We start from the raw sequence: 23,073 nt of genomic DNA, 5'->3' as shown, positions 1-23,073 counted from the left end.
GTGAGCTGCATATACTCTAATCCTCGATCGGAGGGAAAAAAAAGCGTTGTGGAGTGTTGTTCCTGTGGACTCCGGCAACACTAAACCCCTGAGCTTGCCTGAGAAGGACTGAATACACAAACCTGCTATTTTTAAATATCCCATGGAGAGAGACTCTCACTGCAGCCTGTTTTATTTTGTTCTGAAAATGTCAGCATGCAGCCTCGTTCTGTGGACGATAAACGAGGTGCAGACAGAGAAAGGTGGAAGTACAGTGAGGGCTGGACGGAGCAGTGAGTGACAACAACTCCGCCCACATTTAAGAGTACTGTTTGCGGTGGAAACACCAGGGTCTAGGTACCATGTCTGAAGGGTTACTTTTAGTTCCAATGGTACCATACCAAAAGTGTTTGGTGGAAACGGGGCTCAAGCTAACCAGCTGCTTGCGGTAGCTTTATATTTAGCATACAGAAATAAGAGTGGTGTCAATCTTCTCGTCTGACTCTCAGTAAGAAAGCTAATAAGCAAATGTCTTATAATGTCAAACCTTTTCTTTAACTATAATTAATATTGTTATAACAACAATATAAACAAATTACAATGTGAAAACAATGTGATACTGTGAAAGGGGTTCTCTTGTGGCGAATGACCTGCAGAGAATCATCGCCTGAATCTGCAGCTCCGCGGCTTTACATAATTTTAGAGCAAGTTTTAGCTTATTGTTTAGCTGTCCCGCCACAACTTCAGTGTTCTGGTTCACTGTCATCGCTCTCATAGCCTCGTTTTCTGCCACAAGAGGCAGCTGTTTTCAATGAATACACTCTAAAAACCAGCCCCAGGATGTGTACCAGGCTTTGAAGCCAATTATTATAGTGGACAAACAGTGGAATTACGTCTGTCACATGATGCCATGTGGCCCAAAAATACTTGTTCCCAGAGACTTAACAAAACAGAGAATCTGTAATTCGGTGGGTACATTTTGAGTGTCACAACCCCTGTGAAAAGATCAGAGTTTGATCCATTCAGTCTGATAACATTTAGAAAATCTAGAAGAGCTTTGCGATTGAATTATTGTATTACCATTCAAGTTAGCGGAGCACTAAACCAAAGTACCTGGCTCAGCTGGAGAAAGTCTCTAGTGTGCCTGCTCTATGGACCACACACGAAAGCGGTACGGGTATTTTTCTAAGTGGCAGTTGAACCTTTTTTGGCTTCATGCACCACTGAGCAACTTTTATAGGAATGAAAGGCATGCTTAGCAGACACAGTAGCAACTAGCTGGCGAACATAGTGGAGTATTTAACAGCTAGAGAGACAGAGATTTCCCTCAGCAGTTGGTAGAGACCAAAAACGGAGATAAAAGAGGGTGAAATTTGAACTTACACTTGCCAGGTGGACACAAACAAGACTCATAACTACTGGACGTGTGTGAAAACAATTTTGTCATATCGTCCTGACAGGTCTGAGTGTTTTTTTCCGATAGAAAATGCAGGATTTAGGTAGGAATCAACTGTATGTTGTCTTTTTAATCCTGGAGGTCATGTTGCAATTCTACTGGGTTTTATTTTCAGACCGAAGTCAGTAGCTCATATACATTTTCGCACCTTAATAATATAATCAACTGCCTTTAATTTAGGCACATAACCTCCCACATGTTCTAGAGGTTTGAACAATGTTTAGCTTAATGTTTACATCTAAGAACATGGTATTAGTGTCACTCATACATCAGTGTATTTGAAGCCCACACAGGGATACACTCCCTAAAATCAAGCTCTCTGAATGTAAACACAGTTGTATTTTACACTTCCACCTTCGGCCTGGAATCGCAGCCCAGACCCAGTTGTTTTCTGGCTTTGCTCTGACAGCCTGGTGCCCACTCCCTCCTGCTCCTGTGTGATCCAGTTTCAGTCGGGCCCAGTGCTGCCAGACTGATCAGATGTCCCCAGAACGAAATGGGCTGCTTTATCACCTCACCCAGTGGCAGCTGTCTCCCAGGCATCCACATACCTGCAAAGGGAGATACATGACCCTCCTCATGCCTCGCTGTGAAGCGGTGTGCATCAGTGACTGGGATGGTCAGGAAAGCCGTCCATCACAAGACCGCTGCCTTGCCGCTCTGCAGTGACACTGAAGGGGAAACCAGAAGTATCCTCTCAGGTAAGTGATGGAGATATGCCAGGAGTGCACTTTATTTGCTCAGTTTAATTGACACACAGTCAGGAGAAGACGCTTATAACCTGCACAGTCTTTTAAGTTGGCATGAAGGAGAGTAAAGAACTGCAGTTGAGCAGCGTGCAGTCTTTTCAACCTGAATATTTTTGCTTATCGAATTTCATGAACTTTCCATAGCTGATACGTGACATTTAAAATGAATGCTGGCATGCACAAAAAAAAAAAAAGACAGCTGAAAGTAATGGAGTCATCAGTGGCAGAACACAAAATGTCTAACCTTTAGCTACGTCTAGCAAAAGACCAAAACCACATATGCTGTAGTGTGAGAATATGCAGAAATAAAATACAGCATGAACAAAACATACAAATTCACAGACGATGGGTACACAATGTACTTACTTGCATAGTGTGCAAATTTTGACAGGGTAGCATTGCCTCAAATCAATCAACAACTTACAATTGTCACTCGTCAGACTACATGCTTGCTACATCATCACTTAATTTCTTCTGTATTTATGATGTTATTGAATTAAAAATGAATCTATGAGTTTCCGCAGCCGACACAGGTTGATTCTATCACCAGCTGATCCACCAAGTTAATTATGGCTGCTGCTTTTCGTGAACATTTACAGCTTGTCAAGCTTCTGGACACAAATCTAACACTATAATCTTCTACAATGAAGAAAATTTAACATGCATAAACACCAAACTTAACTACCCTCACAGATCGTATAGCTTACGCAACAACACCTGTGACGTCAATGCCTGATGATAAAACGTGCTGCTGTTAGCTAGCTAGCTAGCAAGCTAACATTCACATTGTTGTTTGTGGTGCCAAATTACTACAGAAAGAAACGCAATAAACAAACTGATGGCTTTTATCCGACAACAGTCTAATGGTAGTTTAAAATACACATGTATATTTGTACTTTACTGTGGTAGTCAGCTGACATTTCACAAATTTGAAATGTGTTGTGGTCCCGCCCCTTCGACTACGTCGGCAACATGGCGACCATGAGGTTGAGAAGTATCCAACTTTCCACACTCAACTGTTTGACTGGTACGGGTGCACCAGTAGTGCATTGCATTTTGCTATACTTCTCATTATGAACGCAATCATGCACTCAAAATAGCAAGTATAAGTACACAGGTATTCGACTTGAGACACAGCAGGTTACTTTGGTTACCAAAAGTCCATATGGTGTAAATGTTTATTGGTAAAAACTAAATAAATTATCTATTTATTATCCTCTATGATTTAAAGCTGCTTTTCCATGATATACACATGAAATAATGTTAAAAATATTTACTGTTAAATAGGGTATACTTCCTGAAGCTAACATTGAATCCACATTGTGTCTGAGAACATGTAACAGGGATTTTTATTGTTTGTAAATTAGTCAGACGTTAAGAGAATACAGGATATTCCTAGCTGCTGCTCTGTCAAATAGCTATCAATCACTCACCGGTGATCTCAGTGATGTTTTTACACATTTTAGTCTCTGTTTCCCTGACAGGGTCATTTTCTTTCCTGATAAACAGGATAGAAAGTGCTGCTCTGCATGCTGACTCACCTTTCACTCTGGCCTCAAATCCTGGCTTGAATGGAAATGCTATAACCTCTTTTGTGGAGTGATATGTACTGCTAAGGAAAGAGGAAATGACAAGGCAGGGAAATACGATTTGGTTATCTTCCAGTGAGCTATCAGCGAGAGGTGCTGCGAGGAAATATGAAGTCTGTTATGGGAGGCTTCACTCCCGACAGTAATAACAAGTGAACCGTACTATATGGTGTTCATTTGTTGGGTGAGACTCGTGAAGGGAGGTGATCCATCAAAAAGGCAATGAAAGCAATCAACTAATTAGACGCAAATCTCGAACCATAAATCCCTGCCTGGCCATATCCAGTTGGTTACAGGCGCTTTAACGGCGTGTTTGACTGATCGCTTTGGTCAGTTTGACATCAACCTAACAGCGTCTAATAGCCTTTAAACACCAGAAAAACCTTGTTCACACATCTAATGATTTAGCTCAGGTTTTCAGGTCAGAGTAAAGAAGGAGACGCTGCAGTCAGGGATTTGTGACCATGTACAGATACAGCGAGTACATCAGTTGCTGATGGTGTGGAGGCCATTTTCTCCATGCTGCACAGGCTGGGGGTCAGCAACTCAATGCCCTCAGGGGTCATCTGGGGGGTGGGGGTGTGGACCACAGTGCTCTGGGGGGTGGGGGAAACCACCTGGATGGACACATCTGAGTCGCCAGGCTGCGGGCTTCCTGGAAGATCCGTCATGGCAGAGCCCACTGGAGACAAACAGGAACTACGTCTTTAGTATGAACGAGTTTAGACCATGATTAATGTTTGTTACCGCAACCCACTGAGGCAACAGCTACCGTAAAAAGTGCCATCAAAATCCAGAAATAAAAATCAAAGACTCACAGAATTGTCACACATAAATGTTTTACCAAAATATGCCCACAAGGCTTTTTTTCCCCGTCAGGTTCTATCGACTTTATTTTTGAACAACTTTCTGTTTCTAGCACAAATGCTGCAACCTTGGAAAAGAATCATTTGTAGCCCCCATTTTTATCTTTAAAGCATATCATCCTATTGAAGGAACAGTGTGTGGGATTTAGGGGGATATATTGGCAGAAATGGAGTGTAATATAATAAGTATGCTTTCTGACTGAGCACTGAGCTTGCCATGTTGTATTGCAATCCAAGGTCCTTGGCATTTTCACACTGGCCAGTGTAGCTAGCAGCCCCTCCATGACGAGTGGTGTTGGATTTTTTTAAAGTGACACTACTTTGGTCAGTGTTTATACCAGTTTAAATCACCGGGTACATTTGTTTGGAGGGGAGGAGACCTCTGCGGGTAATTCAGCTCATGGTAAAAACCTCATGAATGTCTCGATCAGAAATAAGGTGTGCACACATTAGCAGGTGCTGGGCTAGCGGTCCATCTGCGACTATTCGAACAGGGTGGGAGAAACACTGATTTGTAACATGAAACTACTTTATCAAGGGTTTTGACTAGTTTTACGCAACTGGTCCATTTGTTTTGGAGAGGAAGAGACCTCTGCAGATCATTCAGCTCCCGTTAAAAACCTCCTAAACAAAGAACACTGAAGGAATTCTAACCAGGAGAAGTTTCAGCTGCTTGCAATCTGCAATCTTCGGAGCTAGACCCCACTAATTCCCCCTAAATCCTACTCACTTAAACTTTAATATACTGTTAGCCTGCTGTTCTTGGTAAGTACATTATGCTGGTGTTTAAAGGCATAACTGACAGTTTCTGAAAATAAAAGGTCTACTGTTCCCAATCACAACTGCAGTGGCATTCAACATTCAACAAAACGTAAAAAAAAAAATGTAACATAAGGGAGTGTATGTGGAGAGCATTAGAGTGATAGAAAATGAAAAGGCAAAAAAGAGATTAATAAGGCCTGGGTAGAAACCTGCTTAACAAACAATGACTCAGCCAGTTACTGACACTTTCTCACTGTGACAGCTGCAAGGCTATTGTGGTGGCCTTTTGTTATCTGCCAGTAAAAGGCAATGGCTTTGACATTATGGAAGTGAAGCTATGATGAATAGACTGCTATATTTGGCCATTTATACCACAACAAGAGCCGCAGGCAGATTGTAAACGATGGCAGTGAAAGTTGTTTTGCTTTATTTACACCCTAATGACTGTAACTGTGGTTTTTTAAGTGTGGTTTTGAAAACTCTTTGAGGTGAATCGACACCATCTGTAGCGTCAACAATCTGCACCAATGCAGCTCTTATGTACTTTTTTTTTTACCATCTAAGAATAAATGTCTCTGTTTTAGATACTATGAGTCATACCTTTAATAATGTGCCACTTATAATGGTGTGGAGGCTCTTTATAATAAATGACGGTATTAAAAATGCAGAGTGTAACTTGTGACAGAACTCAGTACAATTACCTGAAACTGACACATTATATAACTTTAACTATAACAGGCTGTACTACTGAAAACAACATGAATTGTTATGTTGATACAAAAGGTATTACTGTTATTACTATAAAGAGGAAGGGAGTTTTCTGTTTCAGCAGCGGTTGGACTGATGGTAAACATGTCAGGCCACCGTCAAGGACAGTCATGTGGTGATTCATGAGCTGTTGAGAGCTGCACCTGCCCGATGAGCCGTGACCTCTTAACCTTGAAGTATCATCGTGTGTGTGCTCTTTGGGTTACTCTGCTCTCTCCCCTTTTGTTTTCCTCTCCGTCTCTGACTAATTCTGATCTCAGACTGTGAAACCTGGAATGGCAGAAGAAGTATCGCATGCTGGTCTCCTCGGGTCAAATGAGACGAGCGCAGCTGTTGCTGGGTCGATTTAAAGAGCATGTATACAGTAGGGAGGGGGCTTCCCTAAATAATTTCTCTCCCTCACTCACCCTCTCTCTACCACAATCTCTATCCCAAACACGGGTGATTTATCCGTCAGTGCTGGGGGAGGGGGGGGCACCGCTTGCTTCGTTACATCCAAAACAACAACGGGCACACCCAGCAAACAAACTGCAACTTCAGCACCAATCTCATCCACTCCCTGCCTGCCTCGAGCTCACACATTTCTAGTTCTCTCTCTGTCTCATCCATTTCAGATTCTGTTGAAGAGGGCAGAAAATGGCTTCCATTCAGGACAGTCTGGGCAGACCCACACAATCTCTTACAAACACACACACACAGACATACATCCCCAGGCCCCCTGCTAAAATGTCAGGTCAGCAGTAGTGGTGCAGCAGCAGTAGCCGCAGTTAGCGGCAGCAGCACAGCGTGGCTGTGGCACCCCAGTGGAAGAATGTTTGTCGGCCGGTGGCAGCTGCAGTGGGCGCCTTTGTTGTGTGGAATGTGTCAGTATGGAAGAAACCTGTGTTTATGGGGGCATTATTGTTTGTGGGCGACAAAAACAGAGATGCTACGATGCCCAGCTTTAGCGTGGAAGTTAGAGTGTGTGTGCTCGTCATCATCTATGTGCACATTTATTTCAAGTGGCTGTGATATAAATATTTTTTGGATGAATGAATCACATGACTACTTGAATGTGAAAGGGGAATTATCACCTGATTCTGCATGTCTACTCAGATCTTAGAGTTTTATAGTATCTTTTAGCTGTTTTGTTATATTTTGCCCATAACTTTGTTGTTATGGTTCACTCTCTCCGCTCTCATATGAGCCTGTTTACCCACGAGTCTTGGGTGATCCGATCACAAGTGCACAGCTCTGTCCGTCTGTTCACACCTGGCATTAAAATGCATCCCCACGTGTGTCTCAAGTGACCACTTGATCTCACTTCCTTGCGCTATATGCAAATAAACACACATTATTCCTGTTTGCAAAGATAAAATATGTTGTTCTTTTTAACCGGCGTGGGATTTATCATGCTAAACGTACACTTCAGCGCCAATTTATTAGTTTGCCTCGAGGGTACAGACTGAGGGAGACTGTGGATGGCGTGAAGGAGGGGTGGGGGTGACCGCAATGCTGGGGCGCAATATATGGTTCTCATATCTCCATGACTGCCCCGTCCAACAACGCAAAGGTTTACTTCAATCACAAAGGAAGTCATTCCATCATCTTACAAGTTCTTCAGGCGTGTGGATCAGCTCTCTCGGTAAGTAACACAGACACACGTACACACACACTACGCAAAAGATGTCAGCTGAGTAGGCGGCCCTTCAATGTAGCCCAGAACATATTAGTGTACACACTGCTGACGAAACGTGACCATGCAGCCTAGACCACCTCTAAATGTGGTCGGAGCGATTTCAAGACGCATTGAGGACACATAAGGTGCATTCCCACCTGTACATTTATAGCATGGAGTATGTGTGTCCCAGATTTTCATTATAAAAGTCCAGGAATTATATATCATAATATGAAAAGATGATTTTTCTTCCAGGTATAAACAGTAGAGTTATTCTCAACGTCCACTTGCTAACTACTTTTCATGTAATCTCAGGCCCTATCTACATGTATAAAGATTTTTATAAACTGATATTTTACTCTACGTTTAGGCCTCTTGTCCACACACAAGCAGAGGTTTAGGTCACTGAAACGAAGATTATTCAAAAGACCTTCTATGGTGCAGATTTTTTCAAAACTCTGATTAGTGTTAATTTGTGTAAACATGTAAAAAAAAAAAAAAGATTATGTAATTAGTTTCTTTGTATAATGAGCGTACGCTAGACACAATAACAACAATGGCGAACCACTGATTTGCTAATGTTTTGTTAGCACCCCTCGGTCTAATGATTACCTCACACTAAAAGTAAGCATTGCGGCACCACTTCACTGACAAATGGAGGCATCTGCTGCACTCAGTGTTATCTGGTCCACCTCAGCGTCCACAGTTTAAAGTCCGCCAGAAACTTTTTTTTCCTTGGATTAGACCTGGTTGAACCAGCAGATGGTGGGACGTTTTTTGGTAACACTTAACTTGAAGTTATCTACATAAGAGTGACATGACACTGTCATAACTATGACATGACACGGTCATGAACCTGTCATGAACATTATGAACATGTAATAAACGTTTATGACTGCTGTCATTAAGTGTTATTCGGTTTTTGTAATGACAAGTTGACATTATTTGGGTTGTCTTGATGATGACAACTTGACATTAATCTAAGTGACATTACCAGAAGTTGTCTTTGTCATGACAAGTTGACATTAAATTTGTTTGGGATGTCCTTATTGTGACAACTTGACATTAACCAGGATGATATTACCAGAAGATGTCTTTGTCATAACAACTTGACATTAACAAGAAATGCACCTCTTTTTGTGTTTATGACAAGTTGACATAATGATTATTATTGTTATGACAAAGACATCCTCTGGTAATGTCATCCTGGTTAATGTCAAGTTGTCATAATAAAGACATCCTAAACAAATTTAATGTCAACTTGTCATGACAAAGACAACCCAAACAATCAACTTGTGATTACAACAACCGAATGACATTTAATGACAGCAGTCGTACACATTTATGACGTGACAGGTTCATGATCATGTCATGTCGTAGTTATGACAGTGTCATGTCATTCTTATGTAGATACTTTCAAGTAAAGTGTTACCCTTTTTTTTATAGTGGGATTGTTGTCAGTTAGGGCTGGAAGATAAACTTTAGCATGTCCAGAGCATCACATGTATATTTGACTGAACTCCTTCATCTTTGAATTGAACAGGAATCAACAGAGATGAGGTCTCCAGGTGTTTTAAAAAAGGTGACGTTAGTCTATACACTTCACTACCTTTGTGACAAGGTGTACTACTGAAGACAGCTAACGCTGGTGAGAGTTTGGGGTCATTTTTGTGTTCAAGCGTGTAAGGAGATATTTGTAAAATAAAAGGTCAGACAGACTTATTTTTTTAAACCAGGGGAAAAATATCCGTTTTCAAAAATATCCTAATATGTGCTGACAGGGCACAATACACTTGGGTGAGTGGCAAACTGTATACTTTGCTGTCAGCGTGTTGTATGCTTCAGTCAGCATCAAACTATTTTGTAATTCTACTTGTGCGTCTAATTATTTACTTCCTTAATTCTATTTGTGTGTCTATTTTAGTTCCCTTTTTAAAATAAAAATAATATATATTATTTATATATATATATATATATATACATACATATCTATATATCTATATATCTATATATATATATATAGAATCACTTGTACATTGCACCACNCACACACACACACACACACACACACACACACACACACACACACACACACACACACACACACTTTATCACGTTATACTTCTGTCTTCATCTCCCTCCGTCTTTGCTCTGTATCTCTTCTCTTTCTTCACATGTATTCCCAGCCTCTGTCCTCTGCTCTATCTCTCTGTCACTCAAACACACCCTGAGCCCTGCAGACATTTTCTTTCTCTCCTTCACTTTCAATCTTCTCTGTCTTTCTCCGACTCACTCCCCTCCTCCCCCGTCTCCCTCTCTGTCTCTGCCCTCATTCTCTCTCTGTGTCACTGCTCTCCTCGTCTCTGTGCTTTAACTTCAAAGCCTTGTTGGAGTGAATACTGTATCTCTACAGTTCATACGTGTGTAATTGTGTGAGTCTGTACTTTGCACTATATCTATGCGTACAACGGAGTGTGTAGTGCTGTGTGGGTAGATATCTATGCATTGTAGCTGGTTTTTGTGAATGCTAACGTGAGCTGGCATCCTGCCTGCTTATCAGCAGCTGTTGTCGGCCACAGGAGAAAATTCAAGATCAATGGTATTGTGTTGCCAGCAAGCCTGCGGCCTGGCATTCAGTGATACCATGGGAGTGTGTGTATGTGTGTGCGTGTGTGTGTGTGTGTGTGTGTGTGCCCTCACCTCGGCTCTCGTGTTGGACCCAGAAGTGCTCGACAGTTTTGGCAATGTCACGGTTCTCTCTCAGTTCTTTCTGCCACTGGCGCAGCTCCTGCACATCTGGGCGTGCCCTGATCTATAACGCACACACAACACAGCACACACTTGAACGCAGCACACGCAAAAATTCACATAAGCAAACATCATCAATGCCTTAATTAGGCTGCAAGCTGATAAGTGCTAGTTAGCTGCCATGGTTTTTATAAATCGGCCCATTTAGAGTTTGGTGCCCATTTGGTGTTTTACTCGTATGGTGGTTAAACAGTGAAAGCGGCTCATTTACTGGAGACACGGTGACCTCAATACTTCATACTCTGCTTTTGTCAGGTCACATTTTTCTAGCTGACAATGCTTTCGCTCTATAATTGTGCTCATGTGACGTGATAAATGGACAATATCTTTACTGCGTGCTAATGTAATTGTCGGTCATTCTGTCAGCTTTGGACTTTCCTGTATCTGTTTAATCTCTTCTCTATACTTTATTTTCCTTGACTTTATATAACTATAAAATGTTTTATTTAGATTTTCCATGGAAGGCACCTTGTAACTTGGAAGAATTTCAATGCTGGAAAGATAATCTTCTCATAAAACTGGGCTGTCTATGCAGCAGAAAGACACAAATACTTGTACTCTGTGTCGACGTAGAGCCTACGCTGCAGCCTAAGCCATAGCCTGCACCTCCCCAGAAATGTAACTGCGTATTGCGGCGACGCAGACCTCCTGTCTATTTTTGTAAGCTGAAACCATTTCCCTCAGTGGAAACAAAGCTTTAATTTATTTTAACTTCACAGATAAGAAACAATAAATTGTGAAGACAATAAAGCCTCCACTAAAATAGCATTTTAAGTCTTATGAGTGATTTATCCTGGCTGCATATAAGCAGAGAAAAACTCTGGTCATCACTTGGCTAACGGAAAATGTGTTTAGTGTAAGACAGTTGTTTTGTTGGTGAACCTTGTGAGTTTAAATAGAGCTGAATTTTGCAACATTATCTTTGTTTAATGTTGCTGTTGTTCCTGGCTTCATATGAATAGAGGAAAAGTCTGCTAGCCACTAGGCTAATTTATACAATGTAAAATGCCATAGGCTTGTGCTAAAAACATTAGCATGTTGTATTTGTGGGGAAAATGGGTCCAAATAAAGACAAGTGTTTGTCTGTGAATGCTGCGAGTTATAGTGAAGCTGATTTGTGTACTTGTGTTTGAAATTTTGCTAATAATCCATGTTTAATGTGTGTTTGGGTGTAGTTTGAATCAACTAAACTTTACAGCGCTTCACAGAAACCCTGACACTGCAGTGATACAGACACACCACTGCACCTGTATAAATGCTCACAACAGCGTAGGCCACGTGTGTAGATGACGGCGCAGGTTCTGCATAGAGCTGACGCACAAGTACAAATCTTGCTTAGGTGGGTAAAGGCAAAGAATAAAACAGCTACACAACCTGGTAAGTTTGGAAAATTACATTGTTTTAGACTAATGCAGCCTTAGATCTAGGAAAAGAAAACACATGACATTAAGATTTCCAAAATCTAAGATGATATCCAGTGTCATATCACAATACTGATATAATATAGATATATTACCCAGCCCTTCCACATAGGTGGGTAATTGGGTCAAATTCTGCTGCAGATTTATGTCAATAAGCTGTCTCTGACTCCTCTCTGTCTCATCTGTAGTTAGCAGTTACGCTTTTGTTCTCGGAGGAATCCTCTGTAGTTGTTGTGTGTGTGCTGCTTGCTTTCCTGAGAGATTACTACACAGACTTGCTGTTTTAGATGAATAGAAAATGTCCCTGAAGAGCTCACTCTCCTTTCCTTTCTTTATCTCCTCCTCCTACTATTCTCCCACTAACTCGCCTCCTTCTCCTTCCACGTCTTCCCTTTCTTCTCCTTCAGTACCCAGGTGTGCCTCTCCCTCTCCTTACACTCAACTTCAGACACTATCTCTCATACCAACACCTAATTCTCTCCTCATTCTCCTGCACATTGACGTTTCATCTCTCTCCTCACTACTCTGTATTCTCTCCCACCTCTTCTCTCTCCAATCTTGTTTTCCTCTTACTCCTCCCACTCCCTTCGACTGCTTGAATGGTGACAATAGTGTTGCTATTAGCAGTGGGTATGAAAGTGGGCCTGTTATATAAGCCTGGTGATGGGCTGAGGAATGGGTAAAACTAGCAGGCTCCAACAGTTAATTCACAGGGTGTCACAGTGCTGCAACAGCCCCTCTGCTGATGGGAGCAAACCATACAAATGGAAATGAGGGGTGAGGGTCAGGAGGGGTAGGGGGGGTTGGAGTCTGTCGTGTTTGCTCACCGTCGCTTGTGTGTGCCTATATTTGTGTCTGTGTGGCCATTCCTATTCTGTCACTTTCCATTGGTGTACTGCAGAAATGTTATATCTCCAGTTCTTCTGCTGCTGACAGCTCCTGCTAAACAATGGAATAGATGTTTCACAGCCACGGGACCCTGAGACAATGTTTTACAATGTGTCACACACAAAGACAAAGTCTCAGTTCTTGGAAAGCTAGCTTTTTTGAATATGTGAACAAAAATTTAAGCGCAACGCAGGTTTAAGCTAAATATCTAAGACTGTTTTATACACACAATTGATACGTTTCTCTAAAATTTTAGTTGCAAATCTGTTAAAATCGGTGTTAGTGAGCACTTTTCTTTTTCCAAGATAATCCATCCACCTGACAGGTGTGACAAATCGAATGCTGATTAAAAAGCATGATTTCTACACAGGTATATCTTGGGATGGTCACATAAAAGGCCACTCTAAAATGTGCAGTTTTATCACACAACATAATGCCAAGGAGGTCGAATATTTTGAGGGAGGGAGCAGTGCTGTTGCCTGTGAACGTTTAAGCCCCGTTTCCACCAAACACTTTTGGTATGGTACCTTTGGAACCAAAATTAACCCTTCAGACATGGTAGACCCTAGGGTTTCCACAGGAAACAGTACCCTTAGATGTGGGCGGGTTGTTGTCACTCACTGCTCCATCCAGCACTCACTGTATTTCCTCATGACACAGATGGAAGTCTGCACCTCGTTTATCGTCCACAGAACGAGGCTGCACGCTGACATTTTCAGAACAAAATAAAACAGGCTGCAGTGAGAGTCTCTCTCCCTGGGATGTTTAAAAATAGCTGGTTTGTGCATTTAGTCCTTCTAAGGCAAGCTCGGGGGTTTAGTGCTGCCAGAGCCCACAGGAACAACACTCCACAACACTTTTTTTTTAACATATAAACGCTTGAAGATCCACTCATTACTAAAAGTGTATGTCATATAAAAACTTCACGTCACCAGCTCATTTCAGGTTAACATTCCACCTTAAAAGTCTCCGGCAGTCGGCCCAGTGAATTAATTATTTTTTTCTCAGACTCCAGCTGCTGCAAGAGGCAGCAAAAAAACCTTTCATTTTATAGTTACAGTAATAAAACTCTCCACGGTATGAATAGTGGTTACATGAGCTTCAAAACCAGCCACAACTCAGCCCTGAGCAGAGTGACCGTCCTCTACTGACCAATCAACAGCCTGTGTTCACAGCTCCACCTTTTAGTACCAGATCTGTCTGCTAGATACCCCAACAGAGGGGGGACCAAACATGGGGACGGTACAGAACAGTTTCCACTTTTCACAGTGGAAATAAAAAAAAATAAAAAAGCGCACCAAACTGAACTGTACCGTACTGCTTGGTGGAAACAGGGCTTTAATATTCATTCCACTACAATAAGCCATCTCCAATGTTATTTCACTGAATTTGGCAGTACATCCAAATGTCCCCACAACCACAGAAGTTGGCTACAATGACAAACTGCTGTCAGTTCAAGACCCTGGTGAGAACGGTAAGCATGCAGATAAAGTTCTTTGAGAGTTTCTGATGGTTTGTGCAGAAATTCTTCAGTTGTGCAAAACAAATTATTGCATCAGCTGTTCAGGTGGCTGGTGTCAGACGGTTGGATGTACTGTCAAATTCAGAGAAACGACATTGGAGTTGGCTTATGGTAGTGGAATGAGGATTCAGTTCACAGGCAACAGCACTGGTGGAAGTTCCTGCAGTTAGCATGACTATGGCACTCTCCCTAAAAACTTGTGACATATGTGGCATTGTGTTGTGTGATAAAACCCCACATTTTACAATAGCCTTTTATTGTGACCATCCCAATGCACACCTGTTTAGTAATGATGCAATTTAATCAGCATCTTGATATGCCACACCTGTCCGTTGGATGGATTATCTTGGAAAAGGAGAAGTGACCAAAGTTTGAGAGCGTATAAAAAAAGTCTTAGATCTTGAACCTAAGCCTGTGAAAAATGGGAGCAAAAACAAAGTATTACGTTTCAATTTTTCCTCAGTACACATGCTTTCTACAGGAGGCTGCCAGTTTGTCTGTGATAGCAGGAGACAAAGAGCTGAGTTGAGTGTGTGTGTGTGTGTGTGTGTGTGTGTGTGTGTGTGTGTGTGTGTGTGTGTGTGTGTGTGTGTGCGCGCGTGAGGGTTTTGAAGCCTGTCTGTGTGCATCAACACAGCTGATTAGCAGGGGTTAGGTATTGTATAGACCGTATGCATCAAGGATTCTGTGTATATGTTTCTCTGTATGTTGTGTGTGAGCGTACATACATTTGAATATGATTTCGAAACACCAAATTCTGTTTTCTCATCAGTTCTTTCTGGTGTGAATTATAAATGAACCTCTCATAAAGAGCATCGTGTTGCTATGATTGTCCATGTGACTGCAAATGTGTCTCATACCGTGCGTGTGTGTGTATGAAGGCTGGGATTATAGCGTTAGAAAAAGTAATAAGGCTGCATGCATTCACGCACGCACATTATTTGACACGCAAAAGTACAACCTCAAGGAAACAGCCTCACATATTGAAAATTGCACAACATACTAAAAAAAGAGGGACTCCATCCTCCTCCATCTCTCAAAGCCAGCAGCACAAGCAGAACCCCCCACGCTCACCATGCACCCACAAAAACGCGTACAACCACACAATGACACAAACTGTGCCCTCTTTCTCACACACAATTCAATCCCCCTGCACAGCCTTTCAAGCTGCCTTCCCTTTTTCTGTGCAAAGCTGCCTGTGAGACCGAGCTCCTCTCCCAGTCTCACACTCTGCAGCAGCACAATGGCTTCTGTTTGGGCGAACTGGCTGCAGTCACATCACCAGCCGCACTGACAGGCTGCATAAAGACACGGCCGCCACAGCCTGCTCCGTCGACGTTTTACACCCCATCCACCCAAAGATCCATCATCTTTTTTTGTTGGCCGATGCTTCCAGCGAGGCTTAACCAGCTGAGAAACCTGTGATCTGATTCATGTCTTTGTGGACTCAGGCACAGGAAGTGGTTGTACTGTCACCCTGCTGTTCTTTGTAAGAACACAAAATACTCTCTATTATTAGTACACATGATAGTGGATGTTACAAAACTACCCGCGTAGGCCTTTCATGCTATGACCAGTGCATCTCATTCTGGGACAGCATGCCCCTACAGCCCTTCTGCAGGAGGGGGGAAGTGAGGACGAAGCAGAGCCACCGGCTACTGGACGTCCTGAGTGCCTGTGACATATTTTCTGCATGAGTGTCACTGCACGTGGCCCGTCACTGACTTAACACACTGGACATCCATTCAAACCATTCAACTGTCTCTGCCCTCGGATCATTCAGCTGGAATCACAGACCTAGTTCTGCTGTTGACTCTACAGCTCCCTGGGTGTAAGTGTGTGTGTGTGTGAGAGAGAGGGAGTGTCTTTCAAACAGCTCTATTAGTTTATGTCATGTGGAATACACTCAGTACTCACAGTGTCCTACTTTTGGACAATAACTGGGTCTGCTGGTAGGAGTGTTAAGAAAATACTGATACACTTGAATATTGTGGTATTATGTTTTATGATACTGTACCGATTCTCAAAAACATATTTAATTAAGAGTGCTTCTTTTGGTCCGAATCGGCGACTAATTTTGTTACAAAGTTGTATAATTGCCTAGAGTTGGTTTGTGTTCTCACGCCAGCATTTACAAGCGGACCAGATCAAATACCTTGTGCGAGAAAGCTGCCTTTTGATTGGTCAGAATTTCCATGTGGGAAAAATCCAGGAAGTAAACAAAACGTTGAAGAAGAGTACACTTGCTAGATAAATGTGACACTTTCTAATGTCACAATGGAGGGACAACTACGCAGGTTGATTTTAGCGCTGCTCATCGTGGACTATATTGCTGTCATTGTTCATCTTAGTCAAACCATACAGTTTGAAAACAAGGCGCGGCTCCAACTAGAAAACAATGTGTTGATGCATTGGATGTGCTGAATGTGCATATTAAGGCAGTACAGGAGGAGGTGCACATTAATAATCCTCCAGAACTGTAACGTGCTCATGTTTAACCCAAACAATGTGTCATGTGACTGCAGTTGGTTCAGATCGAGGTCGGAACACGTTCTCACCACAAACGAACTGCACCAGAGTTCATTTGTAACCGCACCGAGAACACCTCTTCAAGAAGGTCTCAGTCCTGTTTTTCTGGTGCGCACCTGAGTGCGATTGCTGTGTTCACACCTGCCCAAACAAACCACACTTAGGGGGCAAATGAACTTGAGTATGACTGAACCGAACCAAACAGGGCAGGTGTGAAAGCACCCGAATAGTTTACATGCAAACTATCTTCAGCCATTCGAGTATTCTACTCCAACGTAACAATATATTGCAAGTGTAAACACAAAAAACACAGGCCTATGAAACAGGCAGAGTCATGGCAGGCATACTGCTAGCATCGACAGTTTTCCTGAAAATAGATTACCGAAATATTGCAATGTTACTTTGCCAGATTCTTGCCAATACACAGCTCTACCTGCTAACCCAAGAAGACGTTCCTCAGACATTTTATTGCGCATACCCATGGACACCCCAAATATACAGGCAGAGGGCAGAATCTCTGCAGATATATACCTCGCCACACATTTCTAGTAAGTCAGACATGATAACTGAGATAATTCGGTATGAGTCTATACATTGCCTTTTAGGAAAATTCAGCATATTATATCTACAAACAATGTAAATGGCAATGTACTTACAATGTACAGTATGAGCAGTTTTGCCACAGAGATGGCCATGTACACAAAAACAACTTGAGATTTTAGAGCTGTAGTTAAACATTTTTGGAAATATGCTTACTGACTTTTTTGTGGAGAGTTAGATGAGAAAATCGATACTACCCTAATGTCAGCACAGTAAAGTGAATTGTCTGTTTTACACTCATTTTTTTGTGCAGAGCCAGGCAAGATGGTTCTCTCTGTTCCCAGCCTTTATGCTAAGTTTACTTAAGTTAATTGTAGCTTTGTATTTAACTGGCAAATATATGAATATATGAAGCTATTGTCAGCGGCTAGCTAACTACGCTAAGCATGAGCAAAATTCACCTACCAACATTTTAACATGCTTTTAACAAAGCTCACGAGGAAACAAACTCTTTCTTGTTTAACCCTTTGAAACCGAAGCAAACTGGCTTGATTCCATTTAAATACATGGGAAGAGAGGACAATGAGTAATAGAAGAAGACATAACCTCAAAAAATTAGCAAGAAATTAGCAAAAGAGAAAATTAAAAACAAGAACATTAGTAAAGAAAGAACGAAAGTTAAAAAGAAATAACCTGAAGTGTGCTTAAACATTAAAACTTCTGTGACATAATTTTAAAATATAGTAATAATAATAATCATAAATATACTGTAGTTTTTCCTATATTTTTTCTTTTTTCCCTGTTTTTTTTTATTATTATATTTTCCTATTTTCCTATATTTTTTTTTTTTTGCAATTTGTGGGACAGTTCTTACCAAGTTGCTCATTGCCTTTCTCCATGTTCTTGAGATAAATCATATCAATTTGCTCAGGGTTTAAAGGTTTAAATACTTCCAAAATGCATCTGAAAGCAGTACTAGAAAAGTGATGTCACTCCAGGTTTCAAAAGGTTAATTTGTATGAAAACCAAAAAGTACAAACATCGATTCACCGTATGAGAGGCTCTGTGCAGGACTACTTCTTTTATCTTGTCATTTTTCAAAGTTATTTGTATGGATTAAATAAACCAAGACATAGGGGTGTTAATTTGTCAGCTTTAGAAGTTGCTAGAAGGTGGATTTTGTTACGTTTCAGCAGAGCTAAACTAGATGTTTCCTTGTTTCCAGTCTTTGTGCTAAGCTAAATTAGCAGGCTGCTGACGTTAGCTTCATAGTTAGCATAGTGACACATATTTGGAGAGTGGTGCTGATCTTCTCATACAGTTCTCATCTGAAGTGAACAAACATAATTCTCAAAATGTGGAACTATTCCTTTAAATTTTCTAAAACAAACAAGAGAAAACCAATCACAAACATCTCGTCTCACCTGAGTTAGACTTTAGACAGAATTTAGTATGCTGGGTGAGGTTAAACAGGGCGACGCAGCTGGGTCCATGTCATTGGTTCGACAGCCCATTGGTTTGACATCCCATTAGTCCAACTGTCCACGGTGCTGAACGGCTCACGGCAGGCGTATGGTGCGCCGCGACCGGCCTGAGGCGGAGCAGGCTCACGGCTTATGTGTTTGTCACTTTCTTTTTCATTTTAACCCACACCATGATCTTTTCCTGACCCTAACCAAGTGGTTTTTGTGCCTAAACCTAACCAGACCTTAACCACAGGGCATCATGATGATTTCGGAATGGACTTCGGAACAATGAGTTTAATATGGTCGGAACAATGGGATGTCGAACCAGTGGGCAGTTCCCACGCAGCTCAGGACAGTGTGGTGCTATGGCCGGGAAAAGGCCAAACACAGTGTGTGCACACTTAATAGATGAGTGGAAATGATTAGGATAAAAGCCTGCTCCTCTTCCTCACCACATAGCCTTTATACTGACAGCCTAATTGTAATGCCTATTTATTACGCAGCAGCCACATTACTCCAACTCAGCTGACCAGACCTGAGAGAGCCTGAGAAGCCTTAGTGATCAGCAGTGTGTGTGTGTGTGTGTGTGTGTGTGTGTGTGTGTGTGTACATATGTGTGCATTACAGTAGCAGGCATGGATGAATGGATTAGAGTTGGGCTAAGGCACACAGTGTAAAGAAGATTATGTAATATGTTTAGACCAAGCAGCTCTTCATAGTTGTACAGGAGAGAAAACAACAGACAATCACATTGTCTGGGTCATAGATGTGAGTTTGTGCGTGTGTGTGTGTGTGCGTGCGTGTGCGTGTGCATGTACTATCTCGATCGCTGCTCTTCTTCAGTCCTCAATATGTTTTGATGAAAGAGAAAGAGATTAATAATGGAGGGATAAAATTCCAGGCTACAAAAAGACTCCCTTCCCTGCTTCCTGCCACTCAGTCTGTCTGTCTGTCTTATGAATACACACGCGCGCGCAAGCACACACACACACACACACACACACACACACACACACACACACACACACACACACACACACTCTGCAGTCAGCGCTGCGTCAGGCAGGTTATATAACAGCAGAGAGTGTAAGAGTGAGGGGGAAACAGAGAGGGTGTGTGGAGGGGGGTGTCGAGAACAGAGTATATTGATAAAGGTAGAGGTGTGCAGTCCGGATAAAGCTCTTATTATTAGAGCATTAGACATCTATATGTTACTATGTTTTATGAAGTATTCAAAAACGAAACAGAAAACTTATGTTCGTCGTGAGGCGAATTGTTTTTTGTGTGTTTTTCTACAGCAAAATCCCATAATCCTATTATACTCCTATTATAAACCCTCAAAAATATTCTCAAGGATTTAACAGTTAGGACAGATTATGGTGAAATATACTGTCCATTTATATGTTAAAGGAGCACTGTGTAAGGTCTAGGTGGACTTAGTAGCATCTAGTGGCGAGGAATGCAGACTGCAACCAGCTGAAACTTCACCCAATCAGATTTTCTTCAGCCTTCATTGCTCAGGAGGTTTTTACCTGGAGTTGAGTTATCAACAGAGGTCTTGTCCTCTCTAAAACAAACTGGTAAAAACACTGAATAAAGTGGTTTTACATTACAAATCGGTGTTTCTTCGATGCTGTTTGGCTTGTCACAGACAGACTACTGACAAATCAACAGACTGCAGTGTTCACAGCTCCACCTTTTAGTAATCAGATCTGTGTGCTAGGTACCCCAACAGAGGGGGGACCAAAATTTGGGAGGGTACGGAATGGTTCCATTGGTACCATCCACAACTTTTCACAGTGGAAACGGAAAAAAAAGCGTACCGAACTGAAGTGAAGCGTATTGTACTGCTTGGTGGAAATGAGGCTTTTCTCACTACAACAAATGGACCTGGTGATTTAAAGTGGTAAAAACGCCAAATACATAAATATCTTGACATAAAAGTTTTGTTAAAATACATTTACAGTGGGAGATGATACTGAATTATCAGACACACTGTGAAAAACACATACAGTGCATACACATTGTCACGCCAGCAGACACAAACACACAGAAACTAAAAGTTTTGCAGTGCATCAGTGCTTCACAGATGACTCTGTTTGTGCTGATGTCCTCATCTCTGCTCCGCTGCCCGCTGAGCTGTTAACTGCTGTTTTTCTCGAGCCAAGGTAACAGCAGCCATGACACACCACAACGCCTGTCAGGACTTTGCCTCAGTGCCTACCCAAAATATCTCCACCCTGTGTACTTTTAATAAGTCATGATCTTAAGATGCACACCCTCAACTTCGGACCCTGATGAGCTGCATTCACAGCCTCTCTGTGTGTCTCGGAGGCTGCATCTCGCTCCCTAAGACACTCTGCAACACCATCTTGCCTCTCTCCTCCCTTCTGTCATTCGCCCATCCATCTGAAAATGTTCCTAACATAGCCTGAGCTTCATCCTCCCATTCTCTCTACTGTCTCTTTGTGGCTGCGTCTCTCTTCCTCTAAATCCCTCAGGGGTGCTGGGCTGCAGTGCTATCAGCGGCCCTGCTGAACCTCTCTTAGTTCAGGGTAAACAAAGTGAGGAGTGACAGGCAGCCAGCTCACTGCTGCCACCTCATGTGAGCTGATTTTTTTGTTGCTGTTACAGACAAAAAAAGAAAAGAAAGAGGAAGTGTTGCCCCCTGCTGGTGCAAAAGTAGCCTGAACATGGATGCAAGCACACACACACACACTGAACGCCTCTTTTCGTGCACACACCCACAAATTCAACTACATGCACAAATGTTCAGATCATTCAAACAGAACATAATTGTACATGACAGCACAGCTGGCATCTTTTTCTTTCAATGGTTTGTGCAGCCACACTGAAGCTGAATCCCCCCAAAAGCATAGAGGGTAAGAAACAGAAAAAAATAAGCCCTTCTGTTGAGACAAACAAAAACACAACCCCTGCTTAAATCCCTGCAGCGTACGAGACTGGGCATATCTGTGTGTGAGCGTGGAGAAATTGCTGCTGTTTCCCTCTGGTAGTGTCTGTTTATGTCTATTTATATCACAGCACAGACTACTTCAGACCTTAACGCCCACACAGGAAGGAATTAAATCCTGCCATCACTGATGACATAATCAAGCTGCTGAATGAAATTGCAGTCCCCTGTGGAAGAGGGGCTTTTCAGCGGGATGGGATTATACAACAAGATCACACTGTGGGCCAATGCACACGCAGGAGGGCGCCTATTGTTTGTAAGGATAACAGACCCACACACACACGCACACGCAGGAAGGCTCACTGTGGTGTGTGGGGTAATTGCAGGGTTCCTTCAAGCTTTCTATCTTCAAAATTAAAAAAAAACCCTCTTATATTCCTAGACTTTAGATGTTTATGTTCCATATTTTTAAAGGCTAGTCCCGGTCCTTTAATATCCTGCGCACCTTGTATCCTCTCCAGAAAGCCTGGATGAGCAGGGCAGCCTGATCCTCACTCAACTGCAGAAACAGAGGGATGGGAGGCCTGGGACTGAAGAATACGAGGGACAGAAGACAAAACAGGAGGGGTGTCACATCATCTGCATAAAAAACCACAGCATGCATCTGTGACTTGTGAGTTTTCATAACTTAAATCTAGTTTTGCATGTTTGCTTTCCTTGAATTTAATCTTTGTTTTATACTGTGAGTGAACAGGAACCTGGTGACCACAGAGTCCCTAAAGACTGCAGACAAATTTGTATTTTTTGACAAACAATGACTTTATAGCTAACAGCTGTAGTGTGTGTGTGTGTCAGGTGAGAGGCTGAGACACTCACTGCATGCTGAGCCAGTCCTTGACAAAAGGGATGTCATGGAAGTTCACTGGGACCTGTTCTTGCCTGCAGGGGTTATGGCTGAAGAAAGAGGAAGAGTGAAGGAGGACAAAAAAAAACAAACAAAAAAACATGACACACAAACACAATTTTTTTTGGCACATATATCAAAATATGACATGTGAGAACTGTGTGTGTGTGTGTGTGTGTGTGTGTGTGTGGGGGGGGGGGGGGGGGTCTTTTGTCCCATTTCAGACTCAGGGGATCTTCACATGTCACCAGAATT

At 42.1% G+C, this 23,073-nt stretch overlaps 1 protein-coding gene across 1 annotated transcript in view; it reads right to left on the bottom strand.

The window, feature by feature from the left end:
• Positions 1–877: 877 nt before the first annotated feature.
• iqck (IQ motif containing K) overlaps positions 878–23,073 on the bottom strand; it is a 24,858-nt gene continuing 2,662 nt past the window's right edge. Inside the window, exons 5-8 of the mRNA XM_050070128.1 lie at positions 22,791–22,868; positions 22,420–22,504; positions 10,527–10,638; positions 878–4,455 (exon numbers count right to left, since the gene is read on the bottom strand). Coding sequence (XP_049926085.1) covers positions 4,196–4,455; positions 10,527–10,638; positions 22,420–22,504; positions 22,791–22,868 — 535 coding nt within the window. The 3' untranslated portion in view covers positions 878–4,195. The remainder of the gene's footprint in view (positions 4,456–10,526; positions 10,639–22,419; positions 22,505–22,790; positions 22,869–23,073) is intronic.

Source organism: Epinephelus moara, chromosome 18 (genome assembly GCF_006386435.1).
Source record: "Epinephelus moara isolate mb chromosome 18, YSFRI_EMoa_1.0, whole genome shotgun sequence".
Taxonomy (NCBI): Eukaryota; Metazoa; Chordata; class Actinopteri; order Perciformes; family Serranidae; genus Epinephelus; species Epinephelus moara.
Note: the sequence above shows the minus strand (reverse complement) of the source record. Positions and strands in the feature narration are given on the sequence as shown.